Below are 27,563 nucleotides of genomic sequence, written 5' to 3' on the forward strand. Positions count from 1 at the left end.
GCCAGTTACTACTCTTTAATTGGTTATAGCTTACATATCAGTTGTCCAGGGCTTTCATTTACTCTATAAGAAATGAAAAGATACTTTCTTCTAGTATAAGGGAGAGAAAAACAACAACTACAACAACCTTTTTCAATGTATTCCTTTACCTTTGTCATCAAATACTTCATTTCATTTAAGGCACAGTTTCCAGTTGGTATTGGTTATATTGTTAAAAGAGTCCATTTGAAAGTGGCTTTACAGAGCAGGCAGCAGTGTTAGGTTTTCACTTAATTCCACTGGTGATCTGTCAGCACATGGGAGCAAACACAAGCATTTTCTCTGACTCAACTCGAAGTGGTCAGTTTTCCTAGTGTGCTCCTATCATTGGCTCAAGTAAAGCTGAATGCATTATTCCAAGCATTGGAAATCGTGTCTTTGATAACTAAGGCAGTCCGTGGTTTTGTTCCTGTTGTATTCTTTCGCCTTTTTCCTTTGACTCTTTTGTCTCGATTCCAGATTGCACAGAGAAGGGTGAGGAGAGAGGAGGCTAAGTGGACCTTCCCTGTTCCTCTCTGGAGTGTGATAATTAGGCCTCACTTTGAGAACCGTGCTGAGCTGCATTCACATTTTCCATCACCAGCCACCTCATTACTGACAACTTTAAAAAGGAGGGCTGTCCCGGGAGGCTTCGCAGGAGCACACCTCTATGGGGGAAAGGCCATTGTGTTGGGAAGAAGTTAAGGAGAGCGATCATATTTACATTAGAGCTTCATGAATCGTCTTTTCAGTGCAGGGGTTTCTGAATTGTGGTCTCATGGGGAAACTGAGTCCACGTGGTTCAAAAAAGCCCTATGTAGCTGTAACACATTAGGAAATGGCAAGGAAATAACATTTTATGAAAATACAAGGAAAGTTTCATTTTGAGGTCGTCAGTAGCCTGCATGTTTTACATTCCTTAGCTGTCTATTTGGAGATACACCTGTCCCATCAGATTTTGTAAGGACTGAAGGGTGTGCTACTAATGTCAACCTTGTGTCACCTGTTGGGTTTGGGTCAGGAGTGCTTGATAATATTTTGTCCTCTCCTTGCTCTGGCAGTTCAGCAGAGTTACATCTTAAATGAGGGTTAGGTTCCAAGTGACACGCAATTTGCTCTTAGTAGGGTGGGAAATGAGTGTTTTATGATGCATTATTTTAAATCTGTTCACAAAATATTAATGAACATAAATTTCCTATCAGAACCCACTACCAGCTCCTTAACAGAATGCACAGATTTGTGTGTGATGTACAACCTGAGAGCATATTTGTTGTAACCTGCTTTTCCTCAAATATTAGACCAAATCATGTAGTTAAGAACCAGATTACATTGTTGACTTCTAGTTAGTGGCCATGATCTATAATCATTTATTTTTGTTGCCCAAAACATATAGTTGAATTTAGGTAAGTTAAATGTCCGTTTGATATGATATCACTAAATACTTACTTTTAGTGTGTTCTGAAGGTAAAGTCATTAATTTGCTTGCATATGTTAATTTAAATGGGTAGGCATAATGAACCTTAGAAAGGGAGCCACTTACATGCGATTATTTTGGCAAAAGCAGACACTAACACCCAAACCTCAAACCTCCCAGGATATGCTTTTAAAGGAAAAGTATACTTAGGCCAGCATTTGCAAGTTGAACATTTATCTGGCTTCAGTTCTTTGGAAAATTGTTCTAGCCTGTTCTGTATTGGTTCTTGGGTGGTTCATAAGTTTTGATATAAAAAATAATGCTGTAGTAAACAGGCTTATAACTGTTCTTCCATATATGTAGGTTTTGGGGTTCTTTTTTTATAATCATGCCATTCCTTACATATTGTGCAGAGCTCTTTCACCATCTAACCCATCTGTTTTACTCCTGTGTGGTACTCCTTAACTTACTTAACCATGCCCTTGGGGATGGCTCTTAGTTTGCTTCTTTTTTTTAAACTACAGATAAAGCTAGCCTTGAATCTTCTCAAGTAAGTATTCATCATACTAGATGCAGCATTCCAGAAGAGTATTGTATTTAGCAAAAAATACTACAGGTGAATGCGATACACAGGAAAATAAGGTTCCAGACCCTGAGAAAATGGAAGTGAATAGAATCATATCAACTTAGAGTAGTTGCTAAGTGCTCTAAAAAGTTGTCTGAAATGAACAAGATTGAGAGACTGTGAGGAAGACTCCTTATTTAGAATTCATGTACCCTGACCTGTACCTTTTATAGAACATTCCTGATGTTACTGCTAGCTTCCTTGTAAACATTTTTAAGATAGGAAACCTTACTGCCTAGCAAAGTGATGGGAAATTCAGTGAAAAATCCCTATAGCTTTTCTCATCAGTACCGGATGTTCTTTCTGGTAGAATAAATCTAATGTCTCTTCTCCTTCCAGCCCTTTAAATAATCTGTGTCCTCATAGTATCTGTTAAACTTATTTTCAGTTCTGATTCAAAATATTACAACAGCCTTCCACGTATTCTGATTCACTTATAGCTCTGTATCCTCTGCACTGTTGATAAGCATAGCACACATACTTTTAAGAAGACAGGCTTTGGAGGGGTGCCTGGGTGGCTCAGTCAGTTAAGCATTCCACTCTTGATTTTGGCTCAGGTCATGATCTCAGGGTCCTGGGATTGAGCCCTATTTCCGGACTCCCCACTCAGCAGGAAGTGTCTTTGTCTCCTTTTCCTTCTGTTCCTTTCCCTGTTTATGCTCTCTCTCTCTCTCTGAAAAATAATGATAAGTATTTAATGTTTTCAAATTATTGATTCAAAAATAAGGGAGGAAAAGACCTGAAATGGGTCTTCCAGTTTAAAGTCAATCCACAAATCACAACTTTTCTGGGTGTAGTTGTTCATTTAATTATGACTGTCTTCCTACGACTCTCCTGTTGCCTACATTTCTTGAATTTGTTCTGAAGGACAGAATTCACTTGCCTACCTTCATTTAATAATCACATGAAGCATTGCGTTCCTGTGGTCGCAGTACTAAGGTGACCAAAGAGGATTTCAGTCTTCCAGAAAGAGGATAGAGGAACTGCCCATTCTGTGGACACTGTCCTATCTGTGATGTCATTGAAATCTTTCTGAACTTCTAAGGGTCTAAGAACAGTTTCTAAAAAAAAAGAATATTCCAAATGACATGTTCATAATGGATTCTTTTTAGTTTCTAAAAAATATCTAAAAAATGGGTATTTGCTTTTTATTTTGTTTTGTAATGTTTTATAGTATTTTTTTTTTTCTGGCGGCGGAGGGTGCGGGACTGACCTTAAGCTTATCAATTATTTTTAAAATCTTACTATTTTAATATGGTAATCCCTGTTTTTCACTTTGCAAAGATTAGCTTGTTTTAGCTTCTTTACCAGCTGAGTGACCTGCTGTTACAAGTTTACATCCAGAGTTCCTGTCTCCTGTCAGTGAAGAGCATGGTTCTCAGTACAGTAGAGTTGAGACAAGGGTCATGTTCCAGTATGGATGCAAGAGAAATTTGTGAACTTTAGAGCACTATCCAGATGGAAGGTGATATTATTGCTATATGTTCCTCTGTTTTAATCATTTGTTTTAAACTGTTGAGGTTTAAACTGTTGAGAGCGTTATTCCTGGTTTTGTCACCTTTTCTTGAGAATTCGTGTGTGCTTCCTCTACTGTTTCTCCTTAAGCCGTATACACCATTTCCCCCTGTCCCTGACATTTAAGCCTTGTCTAAAACACTGGGCTCCGTCATGTGCAAGGCTCCCTCTGTGTAGGAGGCAGAAAACAATCCTGCCTTCCGTGAAGGTAGCTACTCCCTCAGCTGCTTCACTGTCAAATTCAGCCAGTACTGATGTTAGATTTCTGCTTGTCCCCGCCGTGCTCAGTTTCCTCACCAGGGTCTCAGTCACGGGCAGGTACATTTCAGGTGTATTGGTGGAAGCATGTCTTTGGCCTCTGAGTCTCAGGGAACCTTCTGTTTGGGTTCCAGAAAGAATGGGGTCTCTCTGCCCTGTCCTTAAGCTAACCTCCTTTGCCATTCTTCTTGCCTTTGATACTTGTTAAATTGTCAATGGCGTTCAACAGCCTGTACATGCTTGGTGTCAACTCAGCCCTTTTCAGTGAACATCAGCTAAACGGAAAACTATGAAGCCAATATGTCAAGCCCTTAACTTGTACTGGTTGTAGTGTTGTGGTAAGTGTGGACAGGGTGGAAAATCCAGCTTTTTTTTTTTTTAAGATTTTATTTATTTATTTGACAGACAGAGATCACAAGTAGGCAGAGAGGCAGGCAGAGAGAGAGGAGGAAGCAGGTTCCCCGCTGAGCAGAGAGCCCGATGTGGGGCTCGATCCCAGGACCCTGAGATCACGACCTGAGCTGAAGGCAGAGGCCTTAAGCCACTGAGCCACCCAGGCGCCCCAAGATCCATCTCTTTTACCCCAGGGCTCATGATCCTAGCTTGGGAGATAGTGCATATACATCAGAATATTAACTTATATACAGAGGTGCCTGGGGATGCCTGGGTGACTCAGTTGGTTAAGCATCTGACTCTTTTTTTTTTTTTTTTTAAAGATTTTCTTTATTTATTTGGGATTAGCACACTCCCCATGGAGCTGGGAGCCCAATGTGGGACTTGATCCAGGGACTCCGGGACCATGACCTGAGCCAAAGGCGGTCGCTTAACCAACTGAGCCATCCAGGCGCCCACGCATCTGACTCTTGATTTCAGTTCAGGTCATGATCTCATCGTTGTGAAATCGAGTCCCACATGGGGCTCCATGCTGGGTGTGGACTCTACTTAAGATCCTTTCTCTCCCTCTGTCCCCTACCACCCACCACTCATATGCTTGTGCTCTCTCTCTTAAAAAAAAAAAAAAAAAAGATAAATAATACTTTATGTTGCCTCGGTTTTGTACCAGATGAGTCTGGAAAGCTTTCTTATTAAGTGGATCATCTTTAGTGAGCATTTTCTTTTTCTCCAGTAGGGTTACAATATAACCAGGGTCACACTGTAATTAATTGTCCAAACTCTGACGCTTTGGAGAATGACAAGGAGAGTTGTTAATCATTAGGCATGTATAATAGTAATAAATAAGAACTGTCCTAGGCAAACTGGGATGTAGGTTCCTCCTAATTAAAACCAGAGGTAAACAAGGACTCAAGCATCCAATCATGGCCTTAATCAGAGTGACAGAGGGAAAGCTCAAGAACTCTAAATCTGTAATTTAAATAAAATATTAAATTGTACCCTAAGTCTCATAAAATAGACAAAATAAGTTACATCCAGTTAGTTAAAAATAATCCCTGACATAATGATAAAGTATTTGTTTAGCATATGAAAATATGATTTTATTATATCACAAATTTGTCATATAAAAAAACTAATATGATGCTTGCTGTGATAAAATTAATCAAATTCTTTTTTTAATCCTTTTTTTTAAGATTTTTTTTTAAGTTTTTATTTATTTATTTGTCAGAGAGAGAGAGAGCGAGCACAGGCAGACAGAATGGCAGGCAGAGGCAGAGGGAGAAGCAGGCTCCCTGCTGAGCAAGGAACCTGATGTGGGACTCGATTCCAGGATGCTGGGATCATGACCTGAGCCGAAGGCAGCTGCTTAACCAACTGAGCCACCCAGGCATCCCATATTAATCAAATTCTTAATTAAAAATACTGCACTTATCTTGATTTTAGTGGATTTTTTTTTAATGTGGTGACTTAAAGATCTCTGGTATCTTTAAAAGGTAGACTGTCCAGGGAAGTTTGAACAGATTCCTTTTTTCCTTCTCTTTGTGAATTTCTCAAAGACAGCAAAGAATGTTCAGTTTTTTCCATTTTAGCCATCTGTCTCCCTGCTTATTTTTATATCCATTCAAGACAACAACTATTTATTGAGCAGTTACTATGTGCCAGACCTATATACTGAGATTACAGTCCCTGATGGGATAGGGTCCCTGTTTCTTTGTATCTGTTTGTCTTTCTCTGTTTCAGCTCTGTCTTTGTTTTTTCATCTCCCTCTGATTTTTTTTTTTTTTTGCCTTTGCCTTTGAAGCAAACTCTTGTGGGATTAGGTCCCTCTGTTTCTGTGTTTGGCAAGCGATTTGACTGTTCAGTCAGATGTTATAAAAGTCTTAATAGAGCAAGACAAATATGCATCTGTGACCCATTTCCTAAAAAAAAAAAAAAAATACACTTCAGGAAAAGAAATCCCAAGTTAACAACAGAGAAAGAGAACGTAGCTAAATGTAAGTTTCCAGCAAGCAGTAGTAATTCTAGCAAAATGTCTGTTCAGTTTATAAGCTTTTGCATTTACAATTCTGCTAATAATGCTTTACTCTGCTTTTCACCTCTTCAAGAGGAGGACAGATGATTATAACAAAGTGGATTTGATATCCAAGATGAGCATTCAGGGCATGGTGAGTAGTTAAGCGGGTTACTAGAAAAGTGAATGCAAGTTAGGGAGTGGGGGTGGTTATTGGTTAATGGCAAGAGATTTGGCTCAAGAAGCAAAAGTCTTATAAGCCTTTTTCTACACCCACCCCTACCCCCGGCTGTTTGGAGTTTGTTTTACCCTTGGTACATACGGTTATAGGGTGTCAGAAAGGCTTGAATGTGATTTGGAGAGTAGAGAGTGGGGTTCTCTCAACTTACTTTTTGGTGCTTTGCCATAAAAGAACCCAGCTCTTTCTGCTTGCTGCAGCCTGCCTTGTCGTGGGGAAGGAAGGGGGAGCTCTGATGTGCCTAGCATCTCCTGAAGCCTGGGGGCTGCTGATGGCTTTGCCGGGCTGGTCACCAGGTGTCTTCCTCATGGCTTCCAGAGCCAAGTCCCAGGTGACTGGAGGCTTGGGGGAGATTCCGAGCATCTCGGGAACTCCAGAAGCATAGCCATGAACGGGAGAGTGGACTTCCTTAAAAGCAGCTTGCCCACCAGTGACCCCGGCCTGCAGGGGGCAGAGCAGGGTGGTGAGGGATGGATTGCCCAGAATGCCCTGCACTTCCACAGGGGCTGTTACTGGAAGTGGAACCCCAGTGGCGCTGGTGATAGTTGTGGGTGGGCATGAGCAAGTGAACCGCTGGAGGGGAAGCTGCTGTGCTGTTGTGTGCTGTCGCTTGTGGGCTGGAGGAAACCTGGATGGCGACCCCTCAAGGGCCTCTGCGTGAGTGGCTGGCGGCGGGACAGGGATGCTAGGCCATGGACCCCATTTGCAGAGGAAGCCAGGGAAGCCTGCCACTCCGTGACCCAGCTGTGCACATCACAAGCTCTCTTAAGGATCTGAACTTTACCCTGAAAGTAAAGTTTGTTAAGGTTTTGTCTGTGTCAAGGGAGTGACGTGATCCTGTTTTTCTCTTAAGGATTTTGTCTAGTTCTTGGGAAGGTTGGTGGGAAGGGAGGTAAGTATGAATGAGGGCAGAACACTGAAGGTTTGGGAGATAGTGACCTGGGCTAGGAGATGGAGAGCAGTGTGCCCATTCCAGAAGACAACAGACTCTGTGACTGGATGTGGATGCCAGGGGTTACCCCTGTTGGGTAGGTTTCTGTCACTTGGCTATCTGGAGGCTGTGGTGCTATTTACTGAAACAGGCAGTGGGGAAACACAGGGTGTTACGCAGATTCTCTCTTAAGCTTGTGGATATAATTAAACTTGGTATCAGTCTTCTAGAAATAGTAATAATAAGTAGCATCTAACATTTGGATTCCCTTACTATGGGCCTTGGTTGTAAGCATTTGGAGAAGAAAAGCTTATCACAGTTGATTTTTATAATTCATTTCCTTTGTCCTTTTTCTGCCCTTCCCAATGACAACAAGAGTTGGCGTCCAAAGAAACAGAAACCACAGTGACAGCCTGGTGCTTTTGTGTGTGTGTGTGTGTGTAGGTGGGTGATGGCAGCCAGGAACAGTGTTGATGGTTCATTGTGTTGGTTCATAAACCCCTGGCACAGGCTGAAAGACTGAATGGGGGTGGGGGAGGAGAAGCTAGCCAAAGTTGCATAGCATCCTGATTAAGAGGTTCTAGGGTCAGACTGCCTGTGTTCCAGTTCTGGCTCTGCTACTTAAGTAGTTTTGATGTCTTGGACAAGTTACTTCATCTCGTTGTGTCTGTTAGAGTCTTCATTCTGCAAAACAGAGATGGTAATAGTACTGACTTAAAGTCTTACATAAGTTATTGTATCTAAGACCCTTGGAATGAGTTATTATTTACAGTGTTAGAGCAGGGGTTGGTGCTTTTAGAACAAGGTGGTTTTTTTTTTAGGCAAATGGAATGAATAATGGGCATGAGAATTGATGGAATTGCACTATAATGACCTTTTTGTCCTGTATCCATGAGTTTAGACCCTGTAGGTAACACATCATAGAGCGTTAGGTCCTTACAATTTTTTCCTCCCAGTAAGGCCACGTCATAGTAGGTGTGGCAGTGGCAATAATGAGCATCTTGAGAATAGCTTCTGTGTAACCTCCACATTAACCTTATGAGGAAAGTTCTTCAGGTGAGGAGATGTGCTGCTGGAGACGGTCAGCAGCTGCCCAGGTGAGTACCAGAGCTGGGACGCAGGCCAGCCAGTCTACCTTGAGAGCATGTGCTTTTTGGCCACGATCCTGTATTACTTATGTAGAGTGTGTTTAAAGAGTTCCTGTTCACTCAACAGTCCCCTCACCACAGAACAGAAGTGACTTTATTTTCATTACATTGGTTGTTGCCATGATTATCAGAGTCTGGGTGGTGTAAGATACCATGAATCTCTTTTTTTCCATTTCTCTTGTAGGTATCAGTTTTTCTTGCAGGTGAAGCAAGACGTCCTTCAGGGCCGGCTGCCTTGCCCTGTCAACATTGCTGCTCAGCTGGGAGCTTATGCCATCCAGTGTAGGTTCCACTGCAGCCAACCGAGAAAAAATATGAATTTTTTTTCTTAAGCAAGTTTACATACTAAAATTCTTCTTAGCAAATGACATTTTCCTAAACAAAATTTTAGTCAGAATTCAGGTTTTAATCTGTGTCCTTTCAGAAGAGGCAAAAGTAAAGCCAGTTATGTATCCTTTGTAATAGGTCACTTCAGAGTTTTAGTCACAGGAATGGCATTGATTCTTGAAGCAGAATCTGAGAATCCCTTCCATTCTACATCCCACCTAGTTTGTTGATCCCCCAAGCTGTGATTGTCTTAGAGATCACATTGTTCTCGGGCAACTGCTGTGAAGACTCCCTGAGGTCAGATGACACCACCAGCTCAGGGTGTCCCCTTGTTGTGCCTCATCTCTTGGCATCAATATGGCAACCACGTGGGGCAATTCCAGGTTGCATTGTCATTTTGGAGGCTGAGGATGTTTTCACTTTCTAAGTGGAAATACTGAGGCCTTTCTAAGAATCAAGCTAGGTATCTGGACAATGAGACAGTGTGTTCCTTGCCTTTGTAGCACTTGGAGATCAGGAATAATCTAGAAAAAATGTCCTAGGAAAAATGTCACATAGATGAACTGGGTTGGGCTTGGAAGGTGGATTAACATAGGGAGGAAAATCTTAATAAATGTAATATAATGAGCTTTCTGGTTTCATTTTGCTTTTTTTTGTGTAAACCAATGTACAGCATTGTGTTAAATTTCCATTTTGGGCATCCTGGTTGTTTTTGCCTCTAGCATTTCTAATATATGTACTCTAAATTCTGTTAAAAACATTGTTATTTCATATAGTCTGGTAAAGATAATAGAAATGAAAATGATGATTATAGTCTTTCAGAAAGACTATAGAACTTATAGAAATATAGAACTTATATTTTATCATACTTATACTGTTTATATATGCTAATCAGAGTTGTTTTTTACTAAAATTAGTTATGTATGAATTTATTAACAAGATATTTGAAGAAAATGTTTTCGGCATGATAGGAATATTTTGAAATATTTTTAGGAATATTTTTCTAAAATGGAAAAAAATGTAATTTCTTTTGTAGCTGAGCTTGGAGATTACGACCCATATAAGCATACCGCAGGCTATGTGTCAGAGTACCGGTTTGTTCCTGATCAGAAGGAGGAACTCGAAGAAGCCATAGAAAGGATTCATAAAACTTTAATGTAAGGGTCCCTTTTTTTTAAAAAAAAATTTATTTTTTTTATAAACATATAATGTATTATTAGCCGTAAGGGCCCTTTTTTATTAGCTATTATCAACATGCTGTCCATTAGATTCCCCAAACTTCATCGTATTAAAGTTTATACTCTTAGACCAACATCTCCCTATTTCCTCCACCCCCAGTCCCTGGTAAGCACCTTTCTACGTCTCTGTTTCTATGAGGTTGGCTTTTTTAGATTCTCCCTTAAGTGATATCCTAGTGTTTCTCTCTCTCTGTCTTATTGCACTTAGGGTAATGCCCTCAAGGACCATCAATATACTGGAGAGTTGTTAAAGTAGACCTTAAATGATCTCACCACAGGAAAGAAATGGTAATTATGTGACAGAGTGAAGGTATTAGCTAACCCTGTGGTGGTAGTCATCTTACAGTACAGAAGTGTATTAAATCAACACATTGTATACCTGAAAATTACACAATATTGTATGTCAGTTACATCTCAAAGCTAGAAAAAAAAAATCATGTCTTATGTTGCATCCTCCACCAGCTATCATCTTGTGCTGTTGGCAGCCTTCAGACAAGTTCCTAGAATGATAAAATCTTCACCAGTGCCTTGAACATTCTAGTATTTTTTCTTTTAAGTTTTTTTTTTCTGCTTGTAACACTAAAATGCTTGTAGAAAACCCAAACAATTTAAAAAATGGAAAGGAGAATGTAAATCCCAATGCCTAAAGTCAACATATTTTTGATGAATGGCCTTTCAGACCCCTCTCTATGCTTAAGTTCCCATAGAGAAAATTTATTTTGTGTAGATTCATGTATGTATGATTTTACATAAATGAAATCATTCTGTATATATTGTATTTTGCAGTTTTCTATTTTTTCAGTCACCAGCACCTTGTGAAATTTATTCTTCCAGCTATAAATATATTTTATAACCACAGAGACCTTAATGTATTCTGGGATTTGGTCTGTCTTAAATATGTAAATTCTTCACAGTTATAAGCAAAGTCCTATTCAGTCTATAGCAGTGAATGTGGAAATCACAATGATACCAGTGTGGAGCCCTGGATGGGTGTTATGTTAACACCACATGCACTTCTGAGAATATACACACTCCCCTACTAGGATTTTCAATTAATGGCCTACAGCATTGAAGTTATAATTTAATTACAGTTATTTTGGTTAAATCCTCTATACTGATTAACTTTGCTTTATTGCCTCTTATGTAACATTCCCTCTTGAATTTGTTTGGTTTCAGATCTAGTATAGTTAAGGAAAAAAACGTGGAATTAATCTGATCAACAAAAAATGTTTGCCTAAAGGATCTGTTTCAGTTAGTAGCAGCAGAAGTCAATTGCTGAATTGCAGTCAGAGAAACCAGGCTTTCCATCGGCATGCAGCCGAGTGCTCTCCAGGCTGATTATAGAGCCCTTCAATTTTAAGGTTTTGCTGAAGTGGATGCTAAGAGAGTGCCGGTTATAACATTATGAAGGGCAATGTGTTTGGCACATTCTGAGAGTACTAATTCTGGGAGTTTGAGAGTACAATTTTATTTCTGAAATTATCAAGGAGCTTTGGGTAAAGGGCCTTACATGTTTTATGTAATGGTGTTGACAGTGTGACTATTATTTTAAAGAGAATAAAGCTTGATCGAGATTTGGTAGCTTTCTTGTGTCTAATTTGTAATGAACACTCTTCATAGATTTCAAAATTATGGTGTATGGCTGGGTTTTCCAGGGTGCCATGGCGGAAATATGGGATGCATTAAAGCAGGATTTAGTAATTAAGAAAAATTCATAGCTCCTTTTGTTAACAAATAAAAAAAAACTCTGTCTTTCTCTGTTACACACATACACACACACATGCACACATGCACAGTTCCACTTATCTGTGGAGAACCCTGGGAGAGGCTCACAGTTGTTAGGAATGAATACCGTTTATGTACATTATCACCAATGAAGACTTTGGGATGATTTCTATACTTTGCATGAAGAAAATGATAAGTATTTTTATTATTGATAAATAGTAACATATTTTTAAGCAACATATGTGCTCTTGAGAACCCAGCAAGGTGTAGGGGAGCCCGTTCTCTTCTCCCTACCCACTACTACTCTTACTCCTTTTTCTCCTGATGGAGACTGCTGGTGTGTTCAGACATTTATTCTTTGTAAAGGAGGTACTTCTTAATTTGAGTGCTTCTATTCTCAGTCTCTTTGGGGGGATTCTGAAATGGAATTTTTAATATATGCTGGGACACTGGGATTGGCTATACTGAGCAAAAACAGGTTTGGTAAATGAAATTAACTTAACGCAAGTATCGCCTCAGAGTGTAACATATTGTCACCATGAAAGCAAGGGACTTCTTGAAATCAAAGACTTCAGTTTGCATTAGCATGAAGGATGATTTATATTTCCAGTGAATAGAGTGAAGATGGCTTACATCCCCTACAAGTGCAGTACCTATTAGTAAAGTAAGGCTTTTTGTTTTTATGCTGTGTAAGGGGTCAGGCTCCTTCTGAAGCAGAGCTGAATTACTTGAGGACTGCCAAATCCCTGGAGATGTATGGCGTTGACCTCCATCCTGTCTATGTGAGTAACATTTAATTAACACAAGATATTTTAAGCTGATGACATTTTTCCTAAAAACTCACTGAAACTCCCAGAGGAAAGCTGCAGTCCCGTTGTTGAGCAAGCAGATGATACTTTTTCATCTGTGTTTTTCGAACACAAAGAATCTCTTGCATGGTTTCAACCCTAATGAGTTTTGCTTAAAAGTCTGTGATTATGTTTCCATGTGTAGAAAACAATTAACTGGGCTTGAAAACACAATCTGGATAAAAGCTCCATAGGGCTTAGCTAAACGTCAAAACCATTTAAAATTGGTCTGTAATTGATTGTATTAGACAGAGAACAGGAGGATCTTCCAAAAATGGATTTTATGGCTGAAAAACATTCATGAAATCACATGCCAGAAAAGTAGGCTTTGGACACTGGTACAGGTGTGGCTGTCGGTGGTTGTGTGTGGGATGTACAGTTTCTTAAACAGTAGGGGTGCTGCCTCGTACGGTTATTGCCACTGCAGTAATAGAAAGATTTTTGCAGATTTTCTTTAGCAGTGGTTGAAAACTTGCCGAACATAATCAGTGAACAGTTAAACTAAGTCTGTGTTGAGTGTTCTGGATCCATGTCTTAACCTTGAAGCCACTTCTCTCAATTGTTAATTCTTTGCCAGTGAGGTTGAACTGTCATTGCCTTTCATTTTATAAGAGTTTAATTAGCAATAGTCAAATTTGACGATCCGAGAGAACGAGCCAGGTGCCTTATTCTTTACCCAAAAGGAGTTGCTCAAGATGATGTATAGACAATGTTAATTAAATTATGGAATGTAATTTTTAAGGAGCCCTGATAAAACTTACCATAATGCAAATAACTCATTCATGCATTCATTTCTCAATATGTCTTTTGCACATCAGAGTTTCCTGAAACAAAAACAGCGTCTCATTATTTGTAAAGAGTTAGTAGCATCCCTGGGCATACTGTTCGTATGGCAATAAAAGTTACATATTTTGGGGGAAGTAGTACTTCATGGATATTTTAGCTTTTGATCTCATTACATCATTAAATGCTCTATATTCCTGTCATTTGAGAACATCTCTAAAACCTTATGGAATAGTTCTTATTTTCCTTCTAGCCACATTAATCTTCTCAAGCTTTTAGATTTTCAAGGCATCTATTTTATAGGAAATGCGTAAAGAGAATCTTCTGCAAAATGCTTCTGCATTTTTGTAATGTTTATCCTAATTCACACACACTTTTGTGGATGGTAGGAATTTATAGCAAACGAACTGGGTTCACTAGAATCTTCCATACATTCCTTTAAGAATGAATTTTTAGAACTGAAAGTGCACAACAGCTGGTATTCTCCCAAAACGTATCAGTTGTCTTAACGTTCCTTGGGAATGTGACTTTGCAGGCTATTATTTGCCTTTACAGTAGAAATAAAATTCATACGTGTGACCATCCTTCATACCCATTCTGTTTGTGACTTTTTCATTTCAGAAACTCATTTTCTTTATTATGATTTATCATTGCTTGGAAATTAAGGGGGCTTCAGTCTTTACCAGAAAAGATGGTATTTTTAACTTTTTGAGTGGTTTTAAAGTCACAAGTGGAAGTAAGAAGAAGCATGATAGAAATGTCAGAGAATCCAGATGTGTGCCTGAAGGCAGCTGCCTGAACTTTCTGGAGAAGGGTGGCGGTAAACCAGCCTTCGTCATTATCTTCGTCTGAGAATAAGATCAAGATGAGCCCTTGGGAAGGAACTCTTGATAGAAGCCAGTGGTTCGTGGTCCTTGGCTGCATAGGAGAATCACCTGGAGTATTGTGTTTTTGATATCTGGCGCCTTCATTACAGATTGTGATTTAACTGGTTTTGGTAGCACCCAAGCTCCAGCATAATTTTTAAGATTTTATTTATTTACTTGACAGAGAGAGATAGATCACAAGTAGGCAGAGAGGCAGGCAGGGGAGTGGGGTGGGAAGCAGGCTCCCTGCTGAGCAGAGAGCCTGTTGCGGGGCTTGGTCCCAGGACCCTGAGATCATGACCTGAGCCAAAGTCAGAGGCTTAACCCACTGAGCCACCCAGGTGCCCCCAAGCTCCAGCATATTAGGCTGCACAGCTGATTCCAGTTAAGTGCAGCCAGGGGTGAATAGCACTGTAGATACAGTGTGGGCTGAGTTGATCAGGGGTCTGATTGGTAATCAGGTTCTCTGGATGACCTGGATACACTAAGAAAACTTTTCAGTAAAAACCTGAAAAAAAGAAAAAAACGAATCATACTATCATCATAGCTTAGCTAGCTTTCTAAGCTGATGTTTTTGAAAGACTGGATCCAGTATTAATGCAACATACCTTGTCTGTTACGGCCAACAACAGTTTGACGAAGGACTTTGACATGAATAAATTCATAGTTAGAGGTTTATGTTTGTTTTTGCAGGGAGAAAACAAATCTGAGTATTTCTTAGGATTAACTCCAGTTGGTGTTGTTGTCTACAAGAATAAAAAGCAAGTGGGGAAGTATTTCTGGTAAGTATAACATGAGGACAGAGTTGGTATTAAAATTGTACACTGTACATGCTTGGCTTATGGGGCTGCTTTGCCAGTGAAAAGAGAATAGGTACTTTTCCAGTGGTTGATAAATAAATGAGTGAAACTGGGTATAAGTTTTCTCCCAGTGCATCGTAGTATGTATTTTCTTTGTAAAATTTAGGTGCTGTGATTCTGGACTCTCTTGTCCATGCAAATCGGGTGTAGTAGGGTTTCCTATCCATTTCACTGTGTGCTAGTGAGCTGTGGGCTAGGACACTTGTGAGTTCTAATTCTAAATAGGGGAGGCGTTGAGAAAGACTGGGTGCCTATAGCCCTACGCTGTGTCTGGGAAGGCAGCACTGGTCAAGGTCCTGGGGATTCCAAGCTGTTCTTCATCTCCTAGAGAAGCACAGGAGAATGAGAACGGAATTTTCTTTCGGGAGGTGTCCAGAGCAAATGACCCACAGGGAACTCTCAGAGTTACTGTAGCACTCTGTAAAGGAGCTGCGATGAGCCAGTCTTTTTCTTCTCTGAATTGCTGAAGGATTAATTCTTACAAACTGCACCACCACCACCGTCTGCTTTGTTTTTTTTAGGCCACGGATTACAAAGGTTCACTTCAAGGAGACGCAGTTTGAACTCAGAGTGCTGGGAAAAGATGTAAGTTTTTGTTGAGTGCTCCGCTTAACTGAGGTGGGAAGTCTTGTCTGTTCATGGATAACTTACAAGACGTTGTGAAGTGAAAGTGCTGTGTTTCTCCAGCTGCAGCCACATGGAGCCAGGTTAATGGACTCACGTGCACAACTTGTTCTCAAGGAAGGGAAAGGGAAGTGAGTAGAAATGAATGAGCTGCTTATGGAGAAATGTCATTTTAGTTTTAGCAAAGAGAGAGAGAAAAAGAAAAACCCTTTCTAGGGCACAAGAGAGAATAGTTGGTGATTATCATTATTAGAGTAATTTGCTTAAAAGTACTATCTATGAAGGTAGGATTCATATCCTTAGAAGGGTGTGGGATCCATATAGGATAAAGTGTGTCCTGATTTTGTCCCAAAGTAAATTAAACGACCTGTAGGGAGTCACACTTCTGTTTTCTCCCTAGTTGAGCATGGTAGATAAACCGGAGGGGAAATTGTGGAAGCTCCAAAGGACCGCGTAAGGCAAAAATACTGACCTTCTCCCTACAACTTGACAGGGTCCTCCAGGATGGTTTGGGTAACGGGCACAGTATTTGTTGGAGCCTGGAGGTGCTTTCATGCCTTGACAGGTGGCTTTTAAGAAACCATGTCCCAAAAGGCAAGGATGTGAAAACTTCCTTTTAAGCTATCTTTGAAAATAATGCTCCCTTAAAGTGCTATTATTCTAATTTGTATTTATGGGATAAATTAGTGAAAATAGGATGTATGAGAATCCATCCTCTCTGTCTTTGGTAGTGACTTTATGAAGACCAAAAACCTGAGTGGATGGCGTTGAATGACTTTCTTATGAGATGCCTGTTGTAAAAATGAGATGATGAAGCGTGTGCTTCTGCACCTACATGTGGAGACACAGGAAAGGAATAGCGGTGACGGCAGGCAGCAGGCACTCATACGCTGCCTGTGGAACCATCAGTGAACTGACAGACGAGATTATGTACTGTCCAACCAGAAAACCTGATTTTTCTAGAAAAACAATACAGTGATCCCTCCCTGAACTGTGACAGACTGCCATTTATTGATAACATTAAAATTGGATTTTGAAATGAGTTTTAACATGTCCGGAGGGGAAATTCCAGATTTTTAAAGAAGTGATAGTCCAAACACCACATACTAGTTCGAAATAGTCTGTAGTTTTCTTCAACTCCTGATTAGATGCATCAATCTTTAAGGATGGGCTGTAAGATTGAATTAAAATCATCCCAAAAGTAGAACAGCTAATTAGATATAGTAGAGCTATGTGGTTTTCTCCCTGCCACTGGTTTCACGTGACTTAATGCAAGAAGTAAGTCTGCTCAATATGTTGAAAATACTGTTCTGTGTTTGTAATAAGAATATTATAGTAACATAAGTCTTTCCGTGGAAGCATTACTCTTATTTACAGTCATTTTCCCTCTTATACCTAAGTTATTTTTGTGAGTGAGGTCCTTGGTTCATCCACTTTTATGTTATCATTTGTGAGCCTTAAAATGTCCTCTGCCTCAGGATAAATAATTTGGTAAAGTTGCAGCTAACTTATTTTTCAACTTCTTAGGTTTTTCATTATTAGGAGAAAACAAAACAACAAAATTGGTATTTTTCATGAGACTTTTTTTTCTTAGAAGATTTTATTTGAGAGAGCATGAGTTGGGGGAGGGGCAGAGGGAGAAGCAGACTCCATGCTGAGTAGGGAGCCAGATGCTCGATTTGGTCCCAGGACCCTGGGATCATGACCTGACCCAAAGGCAGATGCTTAACTGACTGAGCCAGCCAGGCACCCTTCTGAGACACCGTGTCTCCTGGGTCGTTAGCCTGGTGTCATCAGTCTCTTGCAAGGTGCTGAACTCAGGCTTGAAACAAAGGGATTTTTTTTTTTTTTTTTTAAATAAGACATTAGTCTAACCAAAGTACTCCATTTCATGAATGTTCTTGCTTTGCAGTCTGTCTTCTTTCTCCACCAGGGTATCTCTCTGTGAGGCAATAATTCACATAATGGTAGTATTAAGATGATTATTATGGAGACCTAACTGTAATCATAGATTAAATATAAAAGCCCCCTGAAACCTATCACCTGGACCAGTAATCATAGTCAGCTTGAAAAATGGTTGAAATGCTTATTCTGGTTTTCTGCTCCACTGGTCCAGTCAAAGAGACTTAACTCAGTATGCTCAGTGCTGTTAGGGGCCAAATTCAGAGATTCAGTTTCCAAAAGAACAGCAGTGTCCTACAGATAAAAGATTTTTCCTGATGTCATGCTATGCCACTAACACTGTCCAACTCCATTTTTTAATAGTAACCGTGTCCCAACAAAACACACCAGCATATCTTAATAAACACAAAGAGTATATTAGAAGTACTGTGTATCTTTTCCTTTGCATCCACAAGGAAGATCTCCTCTTTGTCCGATATAACCTTAATGAGTTCAGTGATTGATTTTTTTTCAGTGATTCATTTTTGAGAGAGCAACAGATAGTTGTCCGCAATAAAAACTGATTTTGTAAATATTTATTCCACTGACAGGTTCAGCAGCTAATTATTATAAATACTTTTATGGATTATTTAAACTTCAAAATAGGTACTGTGATTTCAATAATACCTCCCAGAAAATAAAGACTTTTAGTATAAAGGTCTTTGATGATGATAGTAAAAAATATGAAAAATATACTATGAAGAAAATGAAAATTACTTACTAAAACTCAGAGGTAATGATTATTATTTTGGTGCAATCCCTCTCAGATTTTGCCCTGTTAGCACAAATGTATAATATATATACATTTGTACACACATGAATTCATTTCATCCCTTGTGTGGTTCTGTAAACAGGTTTTATATTTAATATCACATTGTAAGCATTTCTCCTTTTATTATACTTATTCATATGTGCCTGCACAGTGTTTGGTAGTGTGTTTTAGTTTTATGGGTTTGACCTTTTTTTCTTAATTTTGTGGATCAGTTTTTTCCTTCTGTTGTATCTTAAAACTGTATTCTGCTGGTAGATTGAAAGCTATGGAATTTTATGTTGATCTCAAATCTGGCTGTGTTGCTGAATTCTTGTGTGCTAGCCAAGAGTTCTTCATTTGATTCTCATAAATTTTTATTGGTATATAATTATATCATTTGCAAGGAAAAATAATTTATTTTCTCATTTCTGTTATGTTTCATATTTTATGGTGTTGGTGTATAGAAAAGTGTTAAGTGATTTAGTAATATAAAGCATCTTTGGTTTCTGATTTTAATGAAAATATCATTATTCCACCACTTACATATTAACTCTTGGTTTTAGGAATATGTGTTTATTACGAGGGGTTTAAATTTTTTAAAAGTCTGTTACCAAATGGTTGCTTTTCACTGAATTGCTTGAGAGTGAACATTGTCACCTGTTCACTCACCAAGCAACTAATGCTTATTTAAGAAATGCAGATGAGGGGCGCCTGGCTGGCTCAGTCGGTAGGTAGATCAGGCAACTGTTGATCTCAAGGTTGTGAGTTGGAGCCCCACGTTGGGTTTAGGGGTTACTTAAAATCTTAAAAAATAATGAATCAATAAATAAAAATTAAAAATCCAGACAAGAGAGGATAGTGGCTGAGACCAGAGTAGCAACATTTCAAGTGCTGAGAAACTGTTGGATTCTGGATTTAGCTACATGGTTTTTTGGGTTTTGGTCTTTTGTTGTTGTTGTTTTTTAAAGATTTCACCCATTCGTTTGATAGACAGTAGGCAGAGAGGCAGGCAGAGAGGGGTAAGCAGGCTCCCCAAGGAACGGAGAGCCCGATGCGGGGCTGGATCCCAGGACCTCCTGGGATCATGACCTGAGCTGAAGGCAGAGGATTTAACTCACCGAGCCACCCAGGTGCTCCTAGCTACATGGTTTAATGGATGTTGGGAGGTATGAGAGAGAGGAGTCCTTGTGAGTTGAAGGTGTTTGGCCTGAAAGGCAGAAGGAATGGAGCTGCCGTGCAGTGGGGAGAGGAAGGCTTTGAGTAGAGCAGGTTTGGGGAGGAATATCACGGGTCCCATGTTTAACATGTTGCATTTGAGATATCTGTTAGACATCTAAGTAGAATCATTTAAGAAGTGGGCTCTATGAGTCCAGAGTTTAGGACCAAAGTCTGGGCAGGATAGTGAAATTTGGTAATCATTGACATATCCTGGTATTCAGAGCCATGAGAGTATATGAGGTCATTAGGATAATGAATACAGATAAGAAGAGGTAAAACCAGAAAAAGAGGCTGAGAAGCAATAACCAGGGAGGTAGAATGAATACTAATTGTATCGCATTGTGTGTTCTAAAAATCATGTGTTACGATGATGCTGATTTGTCAAATCAGAAGAGGACTGAGAACTGACTGCTGAATTTAGGAATGTAGGAGGTCACTGATAAGACCATTTTCAGTGGATTGAAGAGTGAGCTTGGGGCGCCTGGGTGGCTCAGTGGGTTAAGCCTCTGCTTTCGGTTCAGGTCATGGTCTCAGGGTCCTGGGATCGAGCCCCGCATCAGGCTCTCTGCTCAGCAGAGAGCCTGCTTCCTCCTCTCTCTCTGCCTCTCTGCCTAGTTGTGATCTCTGTCTGTCAAATAAATAAATAAAATCTTTAAAAAAAAAAAAAGAGTGAGCTTTATCTCAGCAGTTCACTCTTAGGTCTCGGCACCCTGGAGAATCACAAGTGACATGTATTCTTTACTGTAGTACTTGTATGCAAGAAAAAACCCCTGAGGTTCGTGTGGGTGGCTCAGTCAGTTAAGTGTCTGCCTTTGGCTCAGGTCAGCATCCCAGGATCCTGGGACTGAGTCCTGTGTTGGGCTCTTTGGTCAGCCGTGAGTCTGCTTCTTCCTCTGCTTGCCTCTCCTGCTGCTTGTGCATAGTCTCTCTTTCTCTCTTTCTCTCTGTCAAATAAATAAAATCTTTAACAAAAGAAAAAGAAAAACTGAGACTCCGGAGAGAAGTCCATTATTAGGGAACACCCTCCTCCATGCATGTTAATTAAGAAAAAAAGCAAAAGAGGTAACGGGAGGAGTGGAACTGGAGAGGGTAAATGCAGACAGCTCTTTTGACACAAAGAGGAACAGGTAGGATGGTGGCTGTTAGGGGAAGCAGGTCAAGAGGTTTGGTTTTTTTAAGTTGGGAGAAATAATAGCACATGTGTACTCTGGTGAGAATGATCCAATATGTGATGAACACTTGGTGACGTGGTCGGGGGGAAAGACTTGCTGAAACGATATCCCTTGAGCGGATGACAGGAGATGACAGTTAGTGTATAAATAGAGGGGTTGGTTTGGGAGGGTGGCCAAGACAGTTCATCTCTGGTTAGCAGGCAGGAAGATGGAGCATGGGAATGTAGATTAGGGTTGGTGGGTGGTTTGCTTATGATTCTTCTCCTTTCTGTTTTGAGGGAACGAGGTATCGAGGTCATCAGCTGAGGCTAAAGTTGGGGAGGAAGAGGTGGGGGTCTGAAGGAGGCAGAGGGTATGGCTTAGTAATTTTGGAGAGAAAGTAGACAAGGCACATGTGGTCTGATGTCATCCTATGATAACTTGGTAGTACAAAGGGTCCTGAAATTTAAAATGAGCCCACTCCTGGTTTGCTTTTCTCCATGCACGTTCAGTGCTGGTGCAGACACGAAGCAAGTGGAGAGTTGGTTTTGTGAAGAGAATAGTACAAAGAGAAGGGCCAGGGAATTAGTTGAGCCAATCCAATGGTTTGTCTTGGAATTGAGACTTGGTAAGGAAGAGAGCAAGAACTGTGAAAGAGGGGTGGAGTCTGGTGGGAGGAGATCCTGGTTGGAGAAGTTGAATGCTTGTTGGCGATGGAGAACTGGAGGCAGTAAGCTGAAGAGAGAAGGTGGTGGTCAGAAGTTTGGGGGCTGGGCACTGAGATCACAGAGGAACTTCAGCTATTATAAATGGGAAGTTGTGGGGCAGGGTTTCTCGCCTCCTGTCCCCCACCCCTGCAGCATCGAGGGACAGTTTTGGTTGTCACAGCGCCAGATGGGGCAAAGAGGCTGCTGGCATCCAGAGGGTAGAGGTTGAAAGTGCTGCTGCACATTTTAGAACATGTTGTCTACGGAGGACATAGCGCTGAAGCTGAGAGCCCTGCTGTGGGGTGGCAAGCACGGGAGTGAGTGGTTGGGATAGGGAGGAAGGCAACAGCACTGGGAAGTTCAAGGAACTGAGGTGTCTGGGTGTTGGAGGTATTGTTTCTGTTTACGTATTGAGACTTCCAGTAATTAAGACAAGAGTAGTATTGGAGGGTGCGACCTGACTGCAGTAGCTTTGGTGTTTGAAGGGGAAGGCTTCAAGGAAGACAGCCACCAGAGATATGGCTGGTGGAATCCAATGAGACCCCAAGCTGGGAGTTGTAGGGGGAAGAAGAGAGAGTGATCTAAAAGTGGCCTTGGGGAGCAAGCAGGAGTCTTCTCCACTTTCAGGCCCGGTGACATGAGGACACTGGGGACAAGAGGCAGAGCTCCCACTCCAGGGTCTGCAGTAAAGACAGTGTCATCAGGGGAGAGCAGGCTTCCCCTGGCACACCAGGGCAAAGACAGTGTAAGAGAGCAGACTGGGGGCAAAGGGATTTTACAGATGAGAGGCCACAATTGTAGAGAGCATGAAGGAAGGGTTTCAGGAGTTGGGTGGTGGGGGGTGTGGGGGGACAAACTAGAGGAATTGCTGAGTATCATTTCGGGGTGACACAGATCAAGAGACATAATAAAATGGGGTCTAGTGGATTCAAGGCAGATGAAGGTCGAGAGGCTGTGGATGTCTGAAGGGAGTAGGGTTTGCTTCTCTGCTTCTGCTCATCTCCGTTGGTGGTGGAGGTAGAAGGCCTGAGGGCAGTGGGATGATCCCAGTGCGCAGTGCAGTCTTGCCTGTTGTGGAAGAGGACCTCTCTTACGTGTGTGGTGGCTGGGGGACTTGAGCACGGGTGGGGGAACTGGGGGATGCCTCCAGCCCTGAGCCTCACCCGCTGTGAGGAGAGCGGCTGCTGTGTGGAGCACGCAGGAGGTAAGCGCGGAAGCAGACACACTGCTCAGGGGAGGTGATGGGAGGGCAGCCACCACAAGGATGGAGTGAAGTGGGCAGATCTGGGAGGCACTGAGGAGGTAAAACTGCTTCCGATGGGTAGCAGATGGAATGTTTTTGTGAGGACTCAGGAGGAGTTGGGATCATACCCAGATACCTTGGTTTCATCAACAGGAAGAACGTTCAGTTCCCAGGAGGAAGCCCAGAGGTTGGCCTAAGGCCTGAGAGATTGGCTCCCTTTTCCCACCCGAGATTGGCATGTACATTTGTTGAATAAATGAAGGAAAAAAATGAGGCCGTGATTACTTTTATGTAGAATACATCATGAAACTAACCTCAGCCTAAACTTACCCAGCGTGACAGGATGTCAACCCAAAAGCTTCCTGGCAAGTCTGGCCACAAGTAATTAGATGCATTTGGCCGAACTCTTTGAGAAAAGGACACAGGAAGTCCTGGAGGCCAGGAGTTGTCAATGTTTATCAGCGAGCCCCAGAGGTCTCACTCACATAAGCCAGGGGTTTCGTCACATTGGAAGTGCAGCTATAGATTTAAAAATATTCTTTTTGTATGGAAATAATTCCAAATTTACAGAAAGTGGCCACAATTAAAAGATTGCAAAGAACTTAGTCATGGACATTCACCCATTTCCATTCGCTCATTGTTAACGTTTTACTGCGTTTCCTTTTTTGTTTCTCTCTCTCTCTACACACAACACACACACACACACACACGATTCTTTTCTGAGTGATTTGAGGGTTTTCATGTATTACACGTCTCTAAATACTCAGTGGGTATTTCCTAAGAATAGGGGTGCTCTGTGATAGACCCACAGTACAATTACCAGCTTAACAAGTTTATGTTGATATAATACTTCTATCCTCTACTTTCTACATTGCAGTTTTGTTGGTTAGCCTAATAATGTCCTTTATAGTATTTTCCCTTTCTGGTATAAAATCCCGTTAATCTTCTTTGATCTAAAACATTTTTGGGGCATTTTTGTTTTTTATGACATCGACTTTTTTTTGAGAGAGCAGGTGCATGTGCTCGAGGGCAGGGTTGATAGGGGTAGAGGGAGAAGAAGAGAGAGGATCTTAATTAAGCAGGCTCCACGCCCAGCATGGAACCTGACCCGGGGTTCAATCCTACGACCCTGAGATCATGACCTGAGCGGAAATCAAGAATTGGATACTTAACTAACTGAGCCACCCGAGCACCCTACATTTTGGAAGACTACAGTTCTACCCCACTTTTTAAAAATAGAAGACTTCTGGTCACATGTTTGTCTGTTGTTTTCTTGTGCTTGGACTTAGGATCTGTGTTCTGAGCCGGAAAGCTGCATCCGTGGTTGTACCCTCCTTAGGACATTGCATCTGGAGGCCTGGGATGAGCAGCTGTATCTCTTGGTGGTTAGACAAAGTTTGATCTCCTAGTCAGGATGTTGATTTCATTTCCCACTGAACAGTTACTGTTTTTCTTTTTCCTCCTTTACAGATAATAGGTAATCTGTGGGGAGATACTTCAATTCAATGCAGATATCCTGCTCCTTTTCAGAATTTCGCGTAGGCTTAGCATTCCTTGAGGATTCTTGCCTGATCTGATCTTTTCCTATGATGCTGGTCAAACGCTGATTTTCTAGTCTTCCACACCCCTCACATTCATTAGTCAGCCCTGGGCATTCCACTGTCAGTGGGAGTCACACCTTCTCTCTCTTTTATTTATTCTATTAGCATGGAATTACTACCCCCCCCCCCCCATTACTGTACCTAGCTATTTTGGTGCTCAAGTTGTCCTAGATGTGGTCAGTGGGAGCTCCTTTAATCTGGCTCCTGTGCCCTTTTGACCTAACCCTATCACTTTCTGGGGTCATTTTCTTCCTTTTGGTATAATACTGTGTTTCAGATGCATCTTATACCTACTTTACATCTACCCTATGTCTGCCCTGTTATCAGCCATTTCTCTAGTGAGTCCTGGTTCGGTTCAGAGGGGAAGGGTCAAGATCTGGGTGTTAGGTGTGGTCATTTCTCCTGGGGTGACTTTGGTTTTTGGCCTTTTCAATGGACAAAGCTAAGGAATACACATGGGCATGTATACATACAGATATAAATACATATATACATATGTGTGCATATGAACATGCTCACACTCATTGTAGAAACCATGAGTTCACACCGTATCTCCAATTTCCTTCCATCCCCACAGCATTCTTTCCGGCCTTCCCTCCTTTTGTGTTTGTATGTCCAGAGAACCTTGACTCCCAACAACAGGAACACATTCACTTGTTTGCTCAATTCTAAAATTTATCTCAGATAGTTTCAGAATTGCCTTGTCTAAACCACCAAAGCTGACGGTTGGTTGCAATTCTTTCATTCACGTATACCATCTTGCCAAGACTGGGGGCATATGGTCAAATACCGTGTTCAGAATGTACTTGGGTTGGCCCTTCCTTCCTGCTTTCCTTACTCCTGAGGTTTGGCATTCATTTGTGATCTGGTTGGGTTTATTGTTTCAGCTTTAGATCCCCTTCATATTCTTACTTATTTTATTTTTTTTTGAAGATGTAGAAGATTAATGTGCAAAGGTCTAAGCTGTACAAAAAGGCACAGAGAAGGATCACTACTTCCCATATGCTCTCAATCCTGTTTCCCTACCCTTTCTTGTAGGTAACCAACTTTAATGTTTTATGCTTCATCCTTCTCAACTTTCTGTTTGCGCAGATAAGCACATTTGAGACATTTTCCTTCTTTCTCCCCTGAAAGGTAGCACACTGTGATATGTCTTTATATTCGGCTTTGCTTTCACCTAGTAACACCTCCTCGAATTCTCCATCAGTCCATCGAGAGCTTTCTGGTTCTTTTGTGCATCTACATAGGACTCCTTTGAGTGTGTCCCGTAGTTTACTCAACCACCCTCTTCTGCTCAGACAGTTTAGGGAGTTTTCAGTAGTTTGCAATTATGAATTGTCCTCCAGTGACGTTGTGCCTATGTATTTTTCTGTTGCAGAAGGAGCATCTTCGGGGTAAATTCTCAGGCATGGGGTTGCGTGGTCAGAGTGTAAGTGCATGTGTAGTTTTGCTAGGTATTCCCTTATCCCCTCCTCCAGCTCAAGTTTTGGTGCCATTTCACATGCCCATCTCCACATATGAGCACACCAGGATCTACAGACATGTTCTCCCCCACGCATTCCTGAGTGTGGCTCCCTTAGTAATAGTTGGATCCTGATGCCATGCAACAGCTTGGTTTGGCATCTCTCAGGCTCGGAGATGGATCGCTAGCCATTGGGTCAGATAGCATGGTTTAGGTCCAGGCCTCCCACTTTGTCTAACTTTGCACAATTCACTGAGCAACATTTAACCTGCATTTCTTTATCTATAAAGTGAGAATGATAAAATCTCCCTTACAGGGTGGTTGTGAGGTTGAAAGCACCTAGTCTGAAGTTGGACTTAAAATAGGCTCCTGATTTATGTCTCTGAATTGGAATTGTGTTGGCCTCATGCCACCCAGAGCTACTGAGGCTTTACACAGGAAGGGCTCAGGGGGCACCTTGTTCTGGACCCATCTCTGCTGGTGAGTAGCTTTTGCCAAGACAGGAAGGGGAGCACAGGGCTCCTAGGGCCATGAGTTTTCCTCTGCTTCACTTGCTGGTACGTTTGTTGACTTTTTCTATAATTAAAACCCATGGGCCACATATTTGGAAAAAATTTTAAAATTCTGCTATAAGACATTTTTAAATTGAGTATCAGTAGATCTTACCAGAGATGCCTTCATTTTGAGAAGCTTAAATAACATTTGTAATTTAAAAATCTGTAACATTTATAAGCTGGGAGTAATGATTATTTCTAAAAAAATAAATCTGTAAAAGACAATTATCGTGTAATTTCACTCTTATGGAATTTAAGAAACATAACAGAGGAGCATGGCGGGGGTGGGGGGAGGGGAATAAAGTAAGACAAAATCAGGGAGACAGACCATAAGAGGCTCTTAACTCTAGGAAACAATCTGAGGTTTGCTGGAAGGGAGGTGAGGGGAGATGGGATAATTGGGTGATGGGCCTTAAGGAGGGCCCTTGATGTAATGAGCACTGGGTGTTCTATGCAACTGATGAGTCACTAAATTCTACCCCTGAAACTAATAATACTCTATATGTTAATTAATTGAATTAAAATAAAATTTAAAAAGTAAATCTGCAAGTAGAAGAGAGAAATGCCAATATGTTAGTAAACACTGGTTTGTGTAAAGAGAAGGTGAGGAAAAGATAGAGTAAGACAAAATCAGGGCGCCTGGGTGGCTCAGTGGGTTAAGCCGCTGCCTTCGGCTCAGGTCATGATCTCAGGGTCCTGGGATCGAGTCCCGCATCGGGCTCTCTGCTCGGCAGGGAGCCTGTTTCCCTCTCTCTCTCTCTGCCTGCCTCTCTGCCAACTTGTGATCTCTCTCTGCCAAATAAATAAATAAAATCTTAAAAAAAAAAAAAAATCAAAATCAAAAGCCAGCCGTCTGGATGCCTGGGTTTGTATCTGTGCATTTTCTCTGGTAGGAAGCAGGATAAGCTCAACGTGACAGTTTTCAAAGTTTACTGAAACATGATACAAATATTCTCTAATGTTTTGGCTCATGTTTTCTCTTTATGAATTTTTGGGAGGAAAAGGAAAGAGGAGAAGCAACACAATCTAGCACATCCTTTCCGGTGCTATAAGTTAGGTTTCTGGGGGCTAGAAAGAGTTACATGCAGTTGCCCATTAAGCAATCAATCTGTT

General features: G+C 41.1%; 1 protein-coding gene across 2 annotated transcripts in view; it reads left to right on the forward strand.

The window, feature by feature from the left end:
* Nucleotides 1-27,563, forward strand: part of EPB41L4A (erythrocyte membrane protein band 4.1 like 4A) — a 257,445-nt gene that overhangs the window by 142,824 nt on the left and 87,058 nt on the right. For both annotated transcript variants that reach the window (XM_046000708.1, XM_046000707.1), the window contains exons 6-10: nucleotides 8,736-8,833; nucleotides 9,915-10,035; nucleotides 12,536-12,623; nucleotides 15,032-15,120; nucleotides 15,720-15,783. In XM_046000708.1, the coding sequence (XP_045856664.1) occupies nucleotides 8,736-8,833; nucleotides 9,915-10,035; nucleotides 12,536-12,623; nucleotides 15,032-15,120; nucleotides 15,720-15,783 (460 nt within the window). The remainder of the gene's footprint in view (nucleotides 1-8,735; nucleotides 8,834-9,914; nucleotides 10,036-12,535; nucleotides 12,624-15,031; nucleotides 15,121-15,719; nucleotides 15,784-27,563) is intronic.

This window comes from Meles meles, chromosome 3, assembly GCF_922984935.1.
Source record: "Meles meles chromosome 3, mMelMel3.1 paternal haplotype, whole genome shotgun sequence".
Taxonomy (NCBI): domain Eukaryota; kingdom Metazoa; phylum Chordata; class Mammalia; order Carnivora; family Mustelidae; genus Meles; species Meles meles.